Consider the following 21,473-nt stretch of genomic DNA (forward strand, 5'->3'; position numbering starts at 1 on the left):
TCCGTGAGACAGAGTATCTTACCTATTTTATATATGAGAAAATTATTGTCTAGAAAAGTTCAGTAATTCGTTCGTGGTCATATGCTAAGTGGTAGGCAGAGTCAACCAATCTGTCAGTTTGCAAAGTCTGAGCACTTCCTGCCACATGACACTGAGTTTTATAGCACAAAGTCTTTTGAAACTTTGTTTTTCTACCTTTGTAAGGCTCCTTAATAGTAATAGATTTTCCAACTTAGATTAAACTGAAAATCACAAATATCGAAATTTAACTGAATTTCATTTTTTACATAGAGTTTTTCTGGGAAAATAAATTTGGGATGCTATTTTTTATAAACTGCTTTGCAGCTTTTGTGCTTGAATTTGATACCTTTGAAAATGCATAACTGTCCATTTCCAAAGTGAGAAAATGTTCCCAAACTGCCCCCTCTTAAAGATTCTATATCCCACTTCAAAAGAAATACCAACATGACTCAAAGCCTTTGACATGTCAGAAGAGTAAAAGATGCTATCACAGTGAGGAGCTGTATTTAAACACACATCACACATCAACAATGGGGTGTGAGAGGGTCTGATATGTTCGTATTGGTGAAGAACTGTTTTGACCATCATCAGCTATCTGAACACTGGGTGCTTCTGGCCCTTGACAGTGTCCCATGCTGTATATGTGTTTACAGGTGAAATAGGAATCATGTTCCTGCCACCTGTGAGCTCAGAGATTCCTAAGAACTCTCAAGAAGTGAGCAAATTAGACAGAAACATGGCACTACTGATGACCTGTTTTGTGATTGTTTTTGCTGCTTCTCAGCCTTGCCAGACCCCTGATGACTTAGTGGCTGCCGATTCTCCAGGACACATCATGATTGGAGGTTTGTTTGCCATTCATGAAAAAATTCTGTCCTCAGAAGAATACCCAGAAGGCCAGAAATCCAGAAGTGTGCCAGGTGTGTAAAGCCTCAGAGAACACATTTAGATTTCAAACTTATACTGTGAGACTAGGGCATGTAAATGTTTACTTGTATTAACATCTAAATCATTTTAATAAAATTTAAACTCATACACTTTTAAGTTGCATATAATTACATCTTGCTATTCTTCCTTAAAAGAAAACCATATTAGTACTATATGTATAATCAGCCTCCAAGTACAGAGGCTATGAATGCTTCCCATTAATGTATTTATTTGGATTTTGCCTAAAAAGAATGACCCCAGAAGTTACACGAGAAAACCAATGAGAAGGCACAGTAGTAGCCTGTCCACTACATGCATGCATAGCACATTTATATTTCTATCACCCACAAATGCAGGTTGTTCCAAACATGAATTTAATTCTTCAAAATAGACTGCACTTAAAATTTTTCTCTACACTAATGTTTTTGTCAACACTGTACTTATTTCATTCTTGAAATAATCTAATTCTTTCATAATAAATTAAGATCCCACTTCAACTCAGAGTGTTCATTTGTGAACACTTTACATTGTGAAAGCTAGACTATAGAACAGACATTTGTCATGGTGTATTATAGAAAAGTTAAGCTGAATGGAGGATATTGCAGATAGCTTTCTTTAAGGAGAGCAGACTATTTGAATTCTAATTTAAGTTTGGGGACAGTGATTTTGTAGATTTAAACTCTTTGAGTTCCAGCTTCTGATTTTTCTCTTCTGTAAAACAAGGGCCTGGATAACTTTTAAAGGCAGGCAGCATCAGCTTCTGCTGCTCTGGCAATGTGATTCCAGTGCTTTCTGCTAACTCTCAAATCTTGATTTTTTTATCTTGATATTTTTGGATGCAAATTTAATCTCATCTTTTCAACTCCTTTTAAAAAAAAAAAAAAAAGCTTTTTGTTTTGTATTGGGGTGTAGCCCATTAACAATGTTGTGGTAGTTTCAGGTGAACAGCAAAGGGACTCAGCCATGCATACACATGTATCCATTCTCCCCCAAACTCCTTTTTTAAAATCAAAAGTATTTAGCATGTCCTATATGAATGCTTTCAGGTAAAATGTGTTCCCATGTCACTCTAATATTCCTTCCTATCATTCTCTCCAGAAACTAGACATTTTGAGCTACTGTCATCTTAATCATTGATTATCAGTAATACCAGTGAACACTGCAAAAACCATTAATGAGGATTTTTCAGAGCACTAAGCTGGCACCCAAAGAATGACTATAGATTTAAGGCCACAATCATAGGCCAACTAATAAGGATGGAAAATGTTTAAAAAAGAACTCATCTTGTCTAAAAAAATTTATTCCCCAAAAAGGTCACTGAACATCCTTTGGTCTTATTGTCACTCCTTGAGAGAAAACGGTATTCACTCAACACTGAACAACTCTTATTAAATGCCTACATTACCTCGGCCCTATTCTAGGCATGGGTGATACTGAGGTGAACAAAAGAGATTCAGACTCCCATGGAGCTAACGTGTAGGGGACTCTGAAAATAGTATGCATTTTATTTGCCAGACAACTCATTACTTTAACCTCTCTCTCTCTTTTGTATCTTTCTTTAAGTTAAAAACTTAAAGCTCATTGCCAAACTTCACATTTAGATAGCTGCAGTGACAAACAGCATTATCCAAATATTATTCAATTTATGTTAACTAATGAATTAAAAGAAACCTAAAAATATCAAAACCCTGAAAAACATCCCCTTTTATTCATTCAAAAAATGTCTTTAATTCTTACTATATATTAGGCACTGTTTATAACCTTTTGTATATAGTGGTGGGTGAAGTAAATGTAACAGTATGTCAGTAATCAAACAATTCAGTGCTCTGGAATAATTACAAGTCCCAAAGTCAACTGGAAAAACCCACTAAATGAGGAAATACTCATGCCTCGGAACTAAAATATTGCACTTTATCTAGGAGAAAGCTACTGGGCTTTTACCCAGAGCCTGTTTTGTAAGTAATTCTTAAGACTCTTATTCATCTGTTTTCCAACCACAATAGCTTAGAATCACAAAATTAAAAAATGGGAAGTGAGTCTATAAGAGAAGATTCTTGAACAGCAATAAAATGCTGACATCTAACTACAAAAAGTAACAGATATCAGATATCAGATACATCTTCATACTGTAGAATACTAAATTGAGTATTCAAAATCATCCTGAATAATCAAGAAAAGATTAAATCCTGTTATACAGACTCCATTAGAGAAACTGTAGGTTCCTATATACATTAAAAACATTTTTTTTTGCTGTGCCATGCAGCATTGGAAACACTGGACTGCCAGGGTAGTCCCACTATATACTCTTGAGAAAGGTGTCCATCAAAACCTGTTTTTAAATAAATAAAGTTTAGATCCTCCGAAAGGTAAACTTCAGTGATTCAGGAATTGTCCATCATAAGGCAGAAATTAGGATAAAATTGGATATTACCATGTCTGAAGAAGAGCTATGTTCTAATTTCAAAAACACTTGTTTCTCAACAGCTTTGAAATATCAACTTTTCTTCAAACTCTTGCCATGATACACAGCATTGAGATGATCAATAATTCAACACTATTGTCTGGAGTCAAACTAGGGTACGAAATCTATGACACGTGTACAGACATCACAGTGGCAATGGCAGCTGCTCTGAGGTGTGTTTCTAAGTTCAACAGCTCCAGAGAAATCATGGAGTTTAAGTGCGACTATTCCAACTATGTGCCAAGGGTTAAGGCTGTCATAGGTGCTGGCTACTCAGAAATATCCATGGCTGTCTCCCGGACGTTGAGTTTACAGCTCATGCCACAGGTGGTTTTGTTCTACCACCATTGGGTGGGTGTGATCATATTCTTCATCCTAAATGGATCAGGGTAATCTAGGAAACTAGTTGAGGAGATACCTCTACTTTAACTTTTCTTTCTCTTCAGAAAAAAATAAAGGATGTGCCCTAATATGGATAGTATAGTGATCAAAGCACTAAGGAGTAGTCACCCCTCAATCTGTCAGGTCTAGTTTCTGACAGCTTTTAGCATGATTTACATAAGACAGATGCCTCTAAGCAACTCAACTGTCTTGTTTCTAAAGTTACATCAGTTACATGCCATGAAGAAAACTGAAAAGGAGGTGAGAGGTAGATAAGCCAGAAGTCAAGGAATACTCTCAAGGAAATGATGATTAGCCTGAAACTTGAATGAGAAGAGACAGCCGAGAGAAGATTGGGCGGGGGCGGGGGGAGGGGAATGGAAAACATCTAGGCTGAGAAAACAGTAAGTGTGAAGATAAAATGTCCAAACAAAAGCAAAAGATCAACAGGGCTAGATCAGTCTGAGCAGAAAGGTACAGAGTAAGAGATGCATTCCCAGAGATGTGTAGGGGCTGGGGATGTAGCATCCTGTAAGCTACGGTGTGCTTGGTATTTCATTTTGAGTATTACGGAAGGGCTTTGAGCACAGACTGGAATTACTGAGCTTCCTATGATGTAAGCCCTTACCAGGAAGTAAGCAACATGGTCTCTGAAAGACCAAAGCACGTGTTTGAGAGCCCTGCACTAAGTTCCTGTGCATTACTCAAACAAGTACCCCCAACTTCAATTTTGAACTAACTAACCTTCATATGGAGAAGGCAATGGCACCCCACTCCGGTACTCTTGCCTGGAGAATCCCATGGATGGAGGATCCTGGTGGGCTGTAGTCCATGGGGTCGCTGAGAGTCGGACACGACTGAGCGACTTCACTTTTCCTTTTCAGTTTCATGCATTGGAGAAGGAAATGGCAACCCACTCCACTGTTCTTGCCTGGAGAATCCCAGGGACCGGGGAGCCTGGTGGGCTGCCGTCTATGGGGTTGCACAGAGTCGGACACGACTGAAGCGACTTAGCAACCTTCATATGACATCACTTTATACCTCAGTAGATCACTGCTTTCTAAGCTCAAGGAAGATCAGAAGCCAAAAGTTAGACAATGCTTATGGTCAGATTATCAAGAAGTGACCATCTGATAGAAGTGAACAGATAAAAACATATATGAATAATATAATAAATATGCATAAGAATTCAAATTATATAACTTTCTGGAGCCAGACTAAATAAGTGTGTATATCCCTTAAGACTCTGGAGAATCCCAGGGACGGGGGAGCCTGGTGGGCTGCCGTCTATGGGGTTGCACAGAGTTGGACACGACTGAAGCAACTTAGCAACCTTCATATGACATCACTTTATACCTCAGTAGATCACTGCTTTCTAAGCTCAAGGAAGATTAGAAGCCATTATATATATATATATAATATATATAATGGAACTCTGAGAGTTCCATTATATTGTAACCTAGTACAGTCGATAATGAAAAGTTTAGATTAAAAAAATAAAAAAGAACGATTCCCCCAAATATCTCGGAGATAAGGCTTTGGCCCAACATTTCCAGACTATGTATAAAACTAGTTAGGTGACAAGTAAGAAAAGCAGAATATTTTTAACAATGGATGTTTAATGTAAAAATGTAATTTCCATGATAGCACAATAGTAGAGAGGACTCTCCATGGTAACACAGATTTCACAGAAGCCCAGGTAGCAGAGTGAAGCTGAGCATAGCAATGTCTCCTGAGGCAATTAAGGTTTAGTGAATGAATGTCCACTGTGTGCAAATACCCATTTAAATGATTTACATTTTCTCCTTCAGTCTTCACAAGAATCCTGTCATTTCACAGTGAAAGAAATGTTAACTAACTTTGTCAAATTTATTGCAGTCAGGATTCTAACAGTTTGTTTGACTTTAAAGTGAATTGTCTTTCCCTGCATACCAGTAGCTGCTATAAATAGTAAAAAGAAAAGAAAAAAATTCACTGAGCAAGTGGCATGGTGCAATGGCCGCTGTGGAAGATAACCACTCTCCCTAGAATAAAATCAACAAAGCTGTAAATTAGGCAAAACTTTGCACACAGTAGGGAGATTTTCCAAAATGCTACTGCTCATTTGAGTAGATTAGGAGTCAGAAATCTGTATAGCCTGTGGATCAAATGTGGCTCTCAAGGTCTTGAGTTCTCAAACTAAGAACGATTTTTACATATTTTTTTGAAAGGTTGTTACAAAAAAATACAAACATAATATATGACAGAGACAATATGTGACCAACAAAGGTTAAAATATTTTACATTCAGTCCTTTACAGAAAAAAGTTTGCTGACCCCTGGACAGATGATTCTTTGTCTTGATGATTTATCTAGAATAAAAGTCATCAAAGTTGCCATTTATACACATTTTGAACAAACAAGGAGTCCCAAAAGTCATGGTGCTTATTTGACTGGTTGCATTTTCCCATATTTATTTCTAAGGATTTAAATCATATACACTGGTAGCCCTGACCTGAGATATAAGATAGATATAAATAAATACAGGCATGTAGACAGAGTTATAATGTAGAGCCTGAACCCTTGCTTATACTATACACAGACAAAACAAGTGAGACGCAATGACTCAACAATCATCAGCTCCTAACTATCATGATTTAAGCTATTTATAAAGTAGTTCGTTGAAGGGGAAGGATAGAAAGGATCAAAGAATTTAGAAAACTTTATGGAAACTCATAGTAAGCAAAGAGAAGAACATCTACTATGAATAGCCACCTGCAGCTCATCAACACCATAACTAAAATATTCTGTCCATTTCCAGGTGAGTTATGAATCTACTGCAGAAACCCTAAGTGACAAAATTCAGTTTCCTTCATTTTTATGCTCAGTGTCCAGTGACTTCTACCAAACTAAAGCAATGGCCCACCTGATTCAGAAGTCTGGATGGATTAGATTGGCATCCTAACCACAGATGACGACTATGGACTCTCAACACTCTTGCAGTTCAAACAGCAGCAATAGCATAGCTATTGTGTGTGCATAGCCTTCAGAGAAGCTCTCCCAGCCTTCCGCTCAGATATTACCATCGAAGTCAGGATCAATCAGACACTTGAGAGAACCATAGCAGAAGCCAAGGTTAATGTCATTGTGGTATTTCTGAGTCAATTCCATGTTTTCAATCTCTTCAGTAAAGCCATTGAAAGGAATATAAATAAGATCTGGATTGTTAGCTAGAGCTGGTCAACATCCACCTAGATTGCTACCATTCCTGATGTTAAAAGGATTGGCAAAGTTGTGGGGTTTACCTTTAGAAGAGGGAATGTGTCCTCTTTCCAGTCCTTTCTTCAAAATCTGTGTGTGTTTCCCAGTGATAACAACAAACCCTTAAATGAACATGCCATGCTCTAATCTGCTTGTGCACATGCTAAAGACAGTGATCTGAGTCAATGTGTCTCCAACTGTTCTCAGGGCACTTTGGCCACTAAGGACTCAGAAAGAAACTTCTTCCTGAGAACTGACTTCCTGTGGGATTACACTGAACTGGGACTTGTTCACAGTATTCAGCTAGCAGTGCTGGCCCTCAGTTATGCCATTCAGGATCTGTGACAAGCTTGAGACTTTCAACCATGGGAGGTAGTAGCTCACACATACAAGAAAATTCCCCTACCATCATTTCTTTCTTTCCTTTAATTTGCAATATTGCTATAAGCTGCTCTAAATTTTATTTATTTTGTAAGTAGATACTGTCAGTGTTGAATAACCTTCATTTCTATTATTAGTTCTTTGTTATTAAGCATAACAGAGTTGTTTTACCTTCACCTTCTATTCTTTTCCACCAAAGTTGTATTCTCTTATTTTCCAAGAAGATTCTGCTGATAGTATTATTTTCCTTTAGCTTGTGGATTTATATCTGATCTTGCAGTTTTTCAAAATTTCATACGAATTTATCTCTTTTGATGCTTTTAACAACACAAGACCAGGTATGTTTAATGATCCCTTTTATTATCGCTAAATATTGTGGGTAAGGAAACTAAAGCCAAAAGTACTAGACTCCAGTCTGGGTCTTCTGATTCCATACCCTTTGCGTGATTACAGCCCAACACCTCCAGTTGGGACTCTTTCTTAGGGCAGTCTTTCTAGGACTCCCGTCTTCTTCAAAAGAATGTTACTAGGTCAATCATAACAAGTCCTGTTATCTCAGGTTTAAATGAACCATTATTTGTGTAAAAGAAGTCTTTCTCTTTCTTCTCTTCGATTAGTTTGTAGAAACTCTAATTAGAGTGGCCCTATTTAGTGAAGATTATCCACTGTGTCTTTAAAATGTCCATAAACAAGGCATTTAAAAGCAAACTGCTGCTTTATATGATAAATTTAACTCATCAAAAACAAATTTCTCAGCATTCAAACTTGTCTGTCTTAAGGAAGAATCATGTTCCAAAAATTTATTTCTTTTAAATTTGTTAGGGGAAAAAGGTAAAAGGGAATAAGACCCAGTATTTTCTGATCACATAAGTGATCAGAACAGGGCTGGATCAGTCCAGGGCTGTTTCCACTTGTGTCATTTTACTTTAAACACCCCCAACCACAAGCTCCGAGGTTTGAGGTGATCAGCTTACATTTGGGTGAATCATGTGATGGTCAGAGGGTGTTTTAGGTTGCTCATATTAAAACTAGTTTTCACTTTGTAAATGCAAGGCAAAATTAAAAACAAAAACTAATGAAGAGGTATGACTAGAGATTAGGGTTTTTATTTTTAACTAAAAGTCTCTTTAAAATATACATTACTACACACACACATGCATATTTATATGTCTAGTTATGTTAAGGTGGCTATTTGAAAGCATACTCTTTGTAGTGAAAAACTTTAATGATGGATTGGTTTTTTAAAAGAAACCCCTATACGTTAAGTGGACCAACATAATAAAACATACTAGATGAAATTTTAAGAGTGAGAGCTAGTAATGGAAAGAAAACAGACAATCAGAGACAGATGGGATAAACGGGAGGAGCTATAAAGAGACTCATAAGAAAAAAGAAACACAAATAGCAATAGTTACTTATCCTCTGGGAAAGTATTTAAAATCAGGAATAAGTCTCAAACATTCTGAGGAAAGCTCTTGAGAAAGTATAATCGAAGCAGCTCTTCTAAAATGTTTTATTTAAACACTGGGAGCCTGGGGTCATTCTTTATTCACCCCCTGGGACATGGTTATCCAGAAACAGACAGAAACAGCCTGGAAATGAGGAGTAGAGGAGTGTCTTGTTCCTTTGATCACCAGTGAGCCATGTCCCGGCCAGATCCAATAGGACAAATACAATAATGCAAACGATTGTCTTTTTAGGAAGAAATCTCCACATAGATATTAAATTGAAAAGATCAGCAATATTTAGGGTCACTAATCAAGGATATATTCCTCAAAATTATTTTGTCCCCTGGAAAAATTCACTAATACTTAAATAATAAATTTCTGAGTGATTTTAGATTCAAATAACTTCAAAGGAGTTAGTTTTCTCCAGTGTTTGAGGATAATCCTTACTTTGGCTCCATATTTGGTGATATCTGTGAACAGTATTCAGGGAGAGTGCAATCATATTTGTTTTACTGTAACAGATTATTTTATATTCCTCAAATGTGTGTGAGGACTATTTACCTCCTTGTCCCGAATAGTGATTATGGTTTCCTTGTTTATTTTCCTTTATTCTGGATCAGGTACAAGGTAGTGAGTGATGTATGTGGGACAAGAGAATGTATAAGAGTCAAACTACTATTCACACAATCATTTGCCAAATATTTATTGGATGTCTCAGTATTCCAGCCATGGTGTTGAATTTTGAAAATATCATGGGCAACGAGATAATTCTCTTGCTGAAGGAGTCATGTGTCTAGAGGAGTAAACAGTCAAAGAATTAAGGAGCTGATTACAGTGAAGAATAATGCATTACAATGTTTCATATAAATACAAGATGGCAGAGAATATTCTCCAGAGATCATGACATCCCTGGTGAATATGATAGATGAGTGAGAGCTAGGCAGGACAGAAACACTCCAGCAAAGTCACAGAGAGAGAAAGTGTGGCATCTTCAGGGATCAGAAAGTAGCACCACAGAATTGGAGTCTTCTGTGGAAATTACAGAGTAGAGGATTAGTGAAGTATCCATCATTAGGGCTTGACAATCAGAGCATCTCAAACTCTGCTGGAGTGTTAATTACCTGGTAATCTTATTACCATGTTGATGCTAATTCAGTAGTTCCAGTAAGGGGGACCTGAAAGACTGCACTTCTAACAGCCTCTCAGATGATTCTGATTATTGCTGGTACAAAGGCCACCCTTTCAATGAAAAGTCTGCAAGCTATGTTTAAAGGTTTGGACTTGAGAGAGCAAAGGGGAACCAATTAGAGCTATTTTTAGACAGAAGAGTGATGTGACCTACCATTGTAGAAATGATATTTCTACTGCAATGTGCATTGATTAGATGAACACAACACTAGGCAGAGAAAGTTTGTTAATCCAGGCATACAATAAGCATGTGACAATGAGGATGGAGCAATATACGCTTGAGAGGAGAGATGAAGAGTCTTTGGAGATAGACTGGATGTAAAGAATGACAGGGAAAAGCAAAGATGCTGCAAATGATTCTAAATTTTGGCAACTGGTGCCATTTATTGAGTTGAAAATGCAAAGAAAAGTGAAGGTCTGGTAGAGAGAAGAAATATTAAGCATTCCATTTTGGACACGTTGAATTTGAAGAACTTGGAGAAGGAAATGGCAACCCACTCCAGTGTTCTTGCCTGGAGAATCCCAGGGACGGGGGAGCCTGGTGGGCTGCTGTCTATGGGGTCACACAGAGTCGGAAACGACTGAATCGACTTATCAGCATAAGACATTCAAGTGCAATGGTCTGGAAGTTAGAGGAGACATTGGGACTAGAAGGGAAAGATTGTGAAGTGATGAGGCCAATAATAACTGATAATTTTTAAGGCTTACTAAACTAAGCCTTGGGGCTTCCCTCACAGCTCAGTTGGTAAAGAATCTGCCTGCAATGCAGGAGACCCCAGTTCAATTCCTAGGTTGGGAAGAAGGGATAGCCTACCCACTCCAGTATTCTTGGGCTTCCCTTGTGGCTCAGCTGGTAAAGAATCCGCCTGCAATGTGGGAGACCTGGGTTCGATCCCTGGGTTGGGAAGATCCCCTGGAGAAGGGAAAGGCTACCCACCCCAGTATTCTGGCCTGGAGAATTCCATGGACTATACAGTCCATGGGGTCACAAAGAGTTGGACACAACTGAGCGACTTTCACTTCACTTCACAAACTAAGCATTAACATACCTCATCTCTAATCTGTAAATATTATGGTAGATCCACAGATTCATGTTCACTACACTTCATCCTAAAGAACTAGCAAGAGGAGGTTTTACTGGTGACTGAAGCTTGCAGCAGTTTAGAGATGGAGGGACCTCAATTGTAAGGATCTGGGGCCCATCAGTAGCCATAGAGTTAGCAGCAAAACTCTCCCAGTCTTAGTCATGTGCTTTTGCTACACCATGGAAAACTTTACAAAAGTAAAAGACATAGGTTGGGTACCACATAGAGATGCAAGGGTGCTTCCTCGGCAATTCTCTGCTTGACATACATAGATATCTCTTTTCCCAAGCACAGCTCACTTACAGAGTTGCAGTGGACAGCAGAGCGGCTGAGGACACGGAAAACAACACCAACCACAGCAGCTTCATGGGAGTGGCCTCCTGACCTTGTGTTCTCAAAAATAGGTCATTACCATACTGAGGTGAATTATATAATCATGGAAATGCAAATCCTACTCTCTAAATATTTTTGGGTCAACTTATCATGAGGGTCAGAGTCTTGATGAAAAACAAATGAATAATGGATGGAAGAAGTCTTTAACAGCTTAATAATCGTAGCATTAGTGTTCAGAATTTAATCCAGAGCAAACATTCAAAAGAATATTTAACAAGTAATGAATGCACTGGTTTGGTTCCATCCTCTTTCCTGTAAGAACAAATGTGAAATTGTGCCATTTTATTTACATCAAACAATGTTATCATTATTTACGGAACATATATGTGTCAGAAATTTACCCTGTAAAACCTAATTAAATACAGGAAAAAAGCTCGTGGAAATTATAGTTCAAACAAGAGAATGGAAGAGAATTTATGAAATAAGAAACTAGGGCTTACATGTGTATATTGCTTAAGGAACGAAGAAAAATCAATACACAGGTAGGGTTGGGAACACTGAAAGCTTTTTTTTGCCCATTTTTGTTTCCTCCATATATTTTTTTTTCTTCCAGGCAACTGCTGCAATAAGACTTTTTTGGTTAATTCCACCATGTTAGATCTGATACTCTGCTTCTTTAAAGTAATACTAATTAAAATTTGAATTAATTAAAAGAACTAGAAGTCTGTGAAGACATATAATAAATTTTGCTAAAGTTATATTTGGTCATTGACCTGACTATTGTAGCTAATATATTCACTTAAAATACAACTTGATTTTCTTACACTGTATTTGCCAAAGGGGGAAATAACTGAAGGAAGGAAACATTCATAAAAGATTAAATGAGAAAAAAAACAGAGGAAGAATAACTCTATTCAAGTAGAATAACTTCTGCCTTGTTCCATAGATTATATATCACATTAACGGTGGAGCCAGAACTCAAATGTTCTCCTCCTTCTCAGTCTAGTATTCTCTCCTGCACCACAAGTTCAATATGGCTGCCTCAGGTGTCAGTAAAACATTTTCTGTTCTAGCTGTACTGCGTACAAGTTCTCACTGTACAAACTGAGTAGTAAGAAGAGTAATTTTTCATTACATTTCTTTCTTCTCAGGTTAAAAAAATCATTTTCTGAACTAAATTGGAAATAGAATTTAGAGGTCTCTTTATTATATCCTGGGGCTTCCCCAGTGGTTCTGTGGTAAAGAATTCACCTGCAATGCAGGAGACATGGGTTTGATCCCTGGGTTGGGAAGATCCTCTGGAGGAGGAAATGGCAACCCACTCTGGTATTCTTGCCTGGGAAATTCCATGGACAGAGGAGCTTGGCTGGCTATAGTCCATATGGTTGCAAAAGAGTCAGACACAACTTAGCAGCTAAACAACAATTACTATACCCTCTGTTACTGAAACAGACTTAAAAACCATTAGTGATAGTAAGATTCCCCACCTCCCACCCAATGAGTATGGACTCAGAGGGAGGTCACTAGCAGTTACCCTGTGCTCAGTTGTGTCGGACACTTCTGTGACCCCATGGACTGTAACCTGCCTGACTCCCCCGTCCATGGGATTTCTCAGGCAAGAATGGAGCAGGTTGCCATTTCCTTCTTCAAGGGCTCTTTCTGACCCAGGGACTGAACCCATGTCTCCTGCTTTGCAGGTAGATTCTTTACCATGAAGACATCTGGGGAGCCCTAGAAGTTACATTAGGTCCACCAGTTAAACTTCTCAGGTAGGGATGCACTCAAGAACAGGGTGCATTTGTTACTGAACCCTCTCTGGGTTTGCAGCTCTGTCGCTTCAGCCTTCATTTTGGGGCTGGTGAGCATGACAATTCCTGGCTTGGATCACCTGCTGAAACTTGGGTCAAAGACCCAGGCTGAGTGTGACTCTAGAAGGAAAGGATGAATTTTCCTGCTTCCAAATGGCACCTTGATTATGGCTTTGAGTCAGAAGAAAAAAAAAGAAAAACACAGTGAGGATAATTTAAACTAATATATCATTAGGTGCAACAGAAAGACCCCATAATGAAAGTCAAGATGTGTATCTTCAGAGAAGGTCTTTCACTCCTTGGCTGGGGTCCTCCTCTGAGAAAAGAGGATGATGATCCCTGCTAAGTGTGCTTCGCTGAGTTGTTATGGAATAAAAGGGCATCACAGATTTGAGTATTAGAAAGTAGCATATGAATGTCAGGTGACTTTATTACTTGATAGACTCAAAGCATTTTCATTTATTTGCACATCATCCCTGTCAGCTAATTATAGGTATTTAAAAGTATTAAGCTAATCTTTATTAACCCTTAATCTGTTCCTGCTGCTGCTAAGTTGCTTCAGTCGTGTCCGACTCTGTGCGACCCCATAGACCGCAGCCCACCAGGCTCCCCCATCCCTGGGATTCTCCAGGCAAGAACACTGGAGTGGGCTGCCATTTCCTTCTCCGAATCTGTTTCTGATGCTAGGCTAAAGTGTTCATATACATGTGTTTGCTCAGTCGTGTCCAACTCTTTTGTGACCCTATGGACTGTAGCCTGCCAGGCTCCTCTGTCCATGGGATTTTCCAGGCAAGAATACTGGAGTGGGTTTCCATCTCCTTCTCCAGGGGAACCACCCAATCCAGGGATCGAACCCACATCTCTTATATCTCCTGCATTGGCAGGCAGACTCCTTATGCTGCAGCCACCTAGAAATAATTACATTTAATTCTTACAATAGTCCTATTAAGTATAATAGGTTTCATTTATCTCAACTGAGGCCTAGAAAGAAGTTGTAAATGTCAAGATCACACCACTAATGAAATTTGGAACCAGGATTAGAGTGGCATCTGCTCTAGAGGACCCATTCTGAAATTATGCAAAGTGGAAAACATAAGGGTGCTCAGATTTCAGTTCTGTAAGTAAGAGAATCTATCTTCATAAACATTAACTTACTTTCTCAAATTCACAGAGCAAGACATCAGAAATTCTCAACAGTTCTCAAATTGTTGCCTAGTAGTTAAGAACTACTAGTCCTTAAGTAGTTCTCACACTCATTGATCCAGAATATTCTTTTTTCTCATTTTTAAGTGATATTCCTTGCAAGGGTAGTGTTATAATTGGGATAATGGATACACTTAAAATATTTCTATCAGTCTTATTTTTCATAGTTACTTGCTGTACTGAAAAATGTCACACTCATGGAGGGCTGCTGCTGCTAAGTTGCTTCAGTCGTGTCCGACTCTGTGCAACCCCATAGACAGAAGCCCACCAGGCTCCCCTGTCCCTGGGATTCTCCAGGCAAGAACACTGGAATGGGTTCCCATTTCCTTCTCCAATGTTTCCAGTGGTCATGTATGGATGTGAGAGTTGGACTATAAAGAAAGCTGAGCACCAAAAAACTGATGCTTTTGAACTGTGGTGTTGGAGAAGACTCTTGAGGGTCCCTTGGACCGCAAGGAGATCCAACCAGTCCATCCTAAAGGAGATTAGTTCTGGGTGTTCATTGGAAGGACTGATGTTGAAGCTGAAACTCCAATACTTTGGCCACCTGATGCGAAGAGCTGACTCATTTGAAAAGACTCTGATGCTGGGAAAGATTGAGGGCAGGAGGAAAAGGGGAGGACAGAGGAAGAAATCTTTGGATGGCATCATTGACTCGATGGACATAGGTTTGGGTGGACTCCGGGAGTTGGTGATGGACAAGGAGGCCTGACATGCTGTGGTTCATGGGGTCACAAAGAGTCAGACACGGCTGACCAACTAAATTGAACTGAACTGAATGCATGAAAGTGAAAAGTGAAATCGAAGTCACTCAGTTGTGTCTGACTCTTAGCAACCCCATGGACTGCAGCCTACCAGACTCCTCTGTCCATGGGATTTTTCAGGCAAGAGTACTGGAGTGGGTTGCCATTGCCTTCACCGATTCATGGATGGAGGGAGTTCATTTCATTTTTATGCCCATGGAGCTATGAATACTGGATACAATATTGTGCTCTGGAGGGAGATCAATGGCCACATGTCTATCACAAGATGGCACAATATGACCTGAAGAATGATGTCTTCATTGTCACAAATCAAGAAACAAAAAATGAGCACAGGAATCTTAAGGTAATTTTGTATTGGCTGCTTTGTAGCATTCAAATCAATTGATACTTCAACTGCAAAAATCCTTGTCCCCACCAGACCCCTCAGTGGCCCTACTGCCCGTTCAATGTTCCCAACTTCCCTCCTTAAATTCCATGGTCAACTTGTATATTACTGCCTTGTACACACCCTCAGTTTCCGTGCCCAGCTCTCTATTCATCATACATTGGACCAAAGTATAATCCTGATTATATTAAACTTTGTCTAACCAATACAGCTGATCTTGGCAAAAACAAACAAACAAAAAAACCCCACCTACTTTGCTCACTGTTCTCACTTAAAATTCATGATCTCTAACTTCTATTGGGTTCTAAATGCTGTTGGGAAATCAGACTAGTATCCCAGCCCATTCGTTTGTCTACCACCCTAGATGGTTATTTATACTTTCTTGTCTGTCCTTTTACTCCAGCACACCTTTCCCATCTTCACTTTCAGTGGACCCTGCTTTCTATTTGACTGACAAAACTGAGACAATCGCAAGGGACTGACTGCCTCCACCACATCTATGCTGCGTCGCTTCTTTCCATCTGGCACTGTGCGTGGGCTGTCCATGCTTCAAGCCAAGGTCAGCTCCTCTGAATCCCAGCGCCTTTTACTTGCTCAAAGATGTTTCTCTGGCAATTCTCCACTCTCTTCTGCACCCTCAAGTATTTTCTCTTCTATGTTTTCTAAATAGTGATACAAATAAGTTGTTCTTCCTTCCATTTTAAGAAAAAAAAATCCAAAGAACTGTATTGATCCCCGTCTTCCTCCTTTGTATACTGACCATTCCTGTTTCCCTTTAGGGCAAAACTCCTTGAAAAAGTTGAATATATTCACTGGCCTCAATTTCTCTCCTCCCATAATTCTTTTAAATTCTTTTCAGTCCATCAAAATTATTTGTCTCTGGTTAATAAATACAAACATCATCTTACTTCGCTTACTGGCTAATTATTCTCCCCTCCATGAAACGCTTTCTATATTTGCTTCCATGACACCACACTCCCTGGGTTTTCTTCTTCTGTCTCTAGCCACAACTTCTCAGTCTCCTTTGCCCTTTCCTTACCATTCCTGCTCCCTCTGAATATTGATAGACCCAGAACTCCGAACTGCTCCTTTTTAAATTTTTTTTTTTTTATTTTGGCCATACCCTGTGGCATTTGGGATCTTAGTTCCCAGACCAAGGATCAAACCTGTGCCCTATAAACTCAAAGTGCAGAGTCTTAACCACTGGACCACCGGGGAAGTTCCCTGCTCTTCTTTTCTATCTGCACTTTTCCTTAGTGATCTCATCCATGCACTTAGACAATGTCATTATATAGAAGGCCGATGATGCCAACATTTTTATCTTGTGAATTTCAACTCAAGTAAATATACAATTGTCTATCTGACATCTCTACCTGGGTGCCTAATAGTTTTTCATCTTAGCTGATTATCTCCAAGACTGACCTCCAAAACCTACCTTCATCCCAATAAATGGTAACTCATTTCTCCTAGCTGCTTATGAAAAAATCCTAGTGGGATCCTTGTCACTTCTCTTTCTGTCACACTTCATAGCCATTCTAGGTTACACTTTCAAAATACACAGTCTACACTTTTGTCCTCTACTCCATTGCTACCACCACCCTGATCCAAGCTCCAGTCACCTCTCACCCAGATTCATTTTCTTATTTCTATCTTTTATGTGGGGGGAGAGAAAAAACTGTACAGCTGGGAAGAAAGGTTTCACTTTTATCCCCATAATGATGTTCAGCTTTATCTCATAGTTCAATCCTTTTGTGTCTTCTGAGCATCCTTTAGGAGTATGGATACTCTGGACTAAGTTTTCCCTGGGGAATCTACAGGGCAGATATCCTGCATGCTGAAAACCCAGATCAGACATAGCTGTAGTGAAGACAAGAAAGCCAGCATCTGTGAACACAGAGCTACTAACCTTGGCTACTTTTCTTTCTCACTCAGATCATTTTCATGTCCCAAAGAAAAGACTAGTTAGCTAAGGGCTTAATTTTCCAGGCTAGGAATAGCTGTTAAGACACTCTAGAGAAAGTCTCATTTACTTGTTCAGCTTTGGCTTCCCAAGGTAAGAGTGAGACAAAAAAAAAATTTATCTCACAAGATGTGCCATGAGAAAGGGATTAGGAATGAAAAAAAAAAATAGCTGAAATGCAAAGAGTTACTAGCTATATTGAAAAGAGATGGTTCCATAAAAGTAGAGTAGTATGTGTGACTCACATCATGACATGCAGAATTAAAACTGAAATTCTCAAGATGAATTAAATATAAAATTTTATTTATGTATCAAGGGTTATCTTTTTAACTAATACTTTAATGGGTTTAAATTATAATTTTCCATTATTTTGTTTTTCAAGATTAGATACGGCATGCTCCTTGGACGCCATGATTAATAACCTTCATCTAAAGTATATAAAAGTCCAATGATTCTTATATAGTTGAACTCTTCATATAGCACAGGATTGAAATTTTCCAAAACATCATTTCCTCCATTAGTTCCACCACTACACATTTTTATGTCTGCTAGTGACTTTTTAAAAGAGTTAATTTCCTTATTTGCTTACAAAATTTATTAATGTGACAAAAACTGTATTCTTCCTGAGCAGTTTCACTATCTGAAATACTTTCTATTTAAGTTGTTGAAATTCCTCCAGATAACAAAAGAATTCTTTTACACTATGAAGAAAAAAAGACCAAAATACTATTTTGTATATAAATCTTCAAATTAAATCAGAGATATTATAGTTAGGATAAATCTTTTTAAAAACTTATTTGGAATTTCTTTTCACTTTGCAGAAAATTCAATCTAAATTCTTCAAGGAATGCAGTCCTGGGCAAATGAAGAAAACCACAAAAAGTCAACACACTTGCTGCTATGAATGTGTGACCTGTCCTGAAAATCACTATAGTAATCAGACAGGTAATTAATTACACTCCGTACAACAGGCATAGTGATACACCTGAACCATTTCTCTTTAAGCTGATTTTTTAACATGGATTCTATTTGGTTTATTTTTTTCATTTCAAAAAATAAAAAGCGTTTTATGCTTCTGCAGCAGATGAATACTCAATACCTAACAGATGTAAAAGTAACTTCACTTCCAAGGGAAGATGTTGTTCCTCTACTGGACTTCCCCTCCCAGCACCTCTTAAAATAATGCAAGTTCTCTGTGAATTTTTGTCTATGTATCCCACACAGACATGTCTGATTTGTAACTGAGGCACAATAACTATAGATAAATAAATGCTGAATTAACTAAACTGAGTATGATGAAAACCCAGAGGTGTGCATACTCTAGAGATCTCGTTATTCCTACCAAGAGGCACTAGTTCAATCAGCTTGTTCAAGATTACAGGACCCATAAGGGATAAAGAAAGGGCTTGAAATATGTCTGGTACCAAAGTTCTTATTCTTGACAGTCCCTGAACTGCCGCCTATCATAGCAAGTTCATAAGAGGCTAGCATCTATCTTGAGTATATTAATTTTCTAAAGACTCATGGCCCAGATGAATTTTTCTCTTTTTCTTTTTTTCTCTTCCACTCTTACTGTTCCCTCACTGTCACTCTTTCTTTCTCACCTTCCTGGGTCATGTGCATGCCTTATTTTAATAAGTAACCAATGTGACAATTATCTATATCCATTTTCCAGTCAGAACTCTCACTGAGGAGTCTCATTTGTAGCACTTGGGGACAATCACCTGGTTTAAATATTTGCAATGTAACCAAATCTGCTGTGTCTTTTAGATACGGATCATTGCCTTTTATACAACAACGAAACTCACTGCGCCCCTGTAGGGAGCACAATGTGCTTTGAAAAGGAAATGGAGGACCTTGACTCCTTGGCTATCTTGCTCCTGGCCCTCTCTCTGCTGGGAATTCTGTTTGTTCTGGCCATTGGCATAATATTTACAAGAAACCTGAACACACCCGTTGTGAAATCATCTGGGGAATTGATGGTCCGCTACGTAATCCTCTTCTGTCATTTCCTCAACTTCGCTGGCACAGGCTTTTTCATTAGAGAACCACAAAGCTTCACGTGTAAAACCCGGCAGACACTAATCTTGCATGAGCTTTACTCTCTGCATCTCCTACATTCTGATGAAGTCCCTGAAAATTCTGCTGGCCTTCAGCTGTCCAAGCTGCAGAACTTCCTGAAGTGCTTCTATAAACCCATCCCCATCATTTTCACTTGCACGGGCATCTGGTTGTCGTTTGCACCCTCTAGCTCATCTTTGCAGCCCCTGCTGTGGGACAGAATGTCTCCTTGCCCAGAGTCATTATCTTCAAATGTGAGGAGGGGTCCATTTTTGCATTTGGCTCCATGCTGGGCTATGCTGCCATCCTGGCCTTCATGTGCTTCATTTGTGCCTTCAAAGGCAGGAAATTCCCTGAGAATTACAATGAGGCCAAATTCATAACATTTGGCATGCTCATTTACTTCATAGCTTGGATCACCTTCATCCCCATCTACCACGTTTGGCAAATATATGCTGGTTGTGGAGATCACCATTATTTTAATATCTAACTACAGGATCCGATGTTGCATGTTCTTCCCCAAATGCTATGTTATACTTTCTAAGCAAGAGACTAACACAAAATCTGTCTTTCTCAAGATGATTTACAGTTACTCTCCCCACAGTGCAGGCAGCCTTGCCATGAGCCACAGCAACATCACAGTAACCAACCGCACCTCTGCTGGTGGGTCTGCAGTCCAGCAGAAAAGCAGAGATCTTCAGCTACAAGGCTTTGCACACATATGCAGAGAAAATGCTACGTGCAGACCTAAAGCTTTGCCTCCAAAAAGAATCTCAAGTATATGAATGAGTCCTTAAGACATGGTATGTTTCAGAATGAAATGTTTTCTAGGGTCTTTGCATTTAAGATGTGCATTTACTTCCTGAACAAACATACACTATGTGACTTCACTACTACTACCTGCACCAAATTTCCCCCTGTTCAGCCACCTGTGTAACAAAGTAAATAGAGCCCTCAGCCTGAAACTCCTTTCATTCCTTAGCCACCCCCTTCAGCCTCCATCTTTACCTCCTTCTTTTTTGGCCCAGAGCCAAAGGTATCTTTTCTATTGAAATCAACCCGTAATGCATCATCCTTATTCCATTCTCTATAACCTCTTCTCAAACCTCTTTGTATGGGTTCTCCTCCTCTCTTGAGCATCTTTACCTTCTAGCCTTGTCTGCTGAACAGGCAGTTGATCAATTAAGGTCAGTTAAACAAGAAGTTAAGCAGTTACCATGTTTGGGTGATATGCTAAATACAAAGGTACAAAAAGGATTGAGGCATCATTTCTGACTTTAAAGAGCTCAAAATCCTGGGGAAAACAGTCACAAAATCATTGTTCAGTCACTCAGTCGTGTCTGACTCTTTGTGACCCCATGGACTGCACCATGCCAGGCTTCCCTGTCCTTCACCATCTCCTGGAGCTTGCTCAAACTCATGTCCATTGAGTCGGTGATGCCATCCAACCATCTTGTCCTCTGTCGACCCCTTCTCTTCCTGCCTTCAATCTTTCCCAGCATCAGAGAAAGATTCATTTCCCTGATTCATTCATTCATTCATTTCTAATGAATAGGCTCTTTGCATCAGGAGGCCAAAGTAGTGGAGCTTCAGCTTCAGCATCAGTCCTTCCAATGAATATTCAGAGTTCAATTCCTTTAGGACTGACTGGTTTACACTCCTTGCATCCAAGGGACTCTCAAGAGTCTTTTTGAAAGCATCAATCAATTCAGAGCAGTTGTGATTGATGGTTGTAATGTGAGTAGGGCACTATAATCATATAGTGAAGTAGCACTTAGCCACCGGGGGAATAATGGGAGGGTTTTAAAGAAGGTTAAATAAAGAATGT

The 21,473-nt window shown here is 39.0% G+C and overlaps 1 protein-coding gene across 1 annotated transcript; it reads left to right on the forward strand.

Annotated features, from left to right (window-relative positions):
- The first annotated feature begins 285 nt into the window (after positions 1-285).
- Positions 286-20,561, forward strand: GPRC6A (G protein-coupled receptor class C group 6 member A). Its single transcript, XM_086317170.1, is given in 14 exon segments — positions 286-905; positions 908-941; positions 3,433-3,736; positions 6,590-6,716; positions 6,719-6,903; positions 14,643-14,682; positions 15,411-15,497; positions 15,500-15,582; positions 18,406-18,529; positions 19,355-19,671; positions 19,673-19,739; positions 19,742-19,810; positions 19,813-20,080; positions 20,082-20,561. Coding segments are annotated over 14 exon segments (2,271 nt in total). The 5' UTR covers positions 286-688; the 3' UTR covers positions 20,431-20,561.
- The last annotated feature ends 912 nt before the right edge of the window (positions 20,562-21,473 follow it).

Source organism: Bos grunniens, chromosome 9 (genome assembly GCF_055505025.1).
Source record: "Bos grunniens cultivar Pamir isolate PY7600 chromosome 9, Bosgru_T2T1.0, whole genome shotgun sequence".
NCBI lineage: Eukaryota > Metazoa > Chordata > Mammalia > Artiodactyla > Bovidae > Bos > Bos grunniens.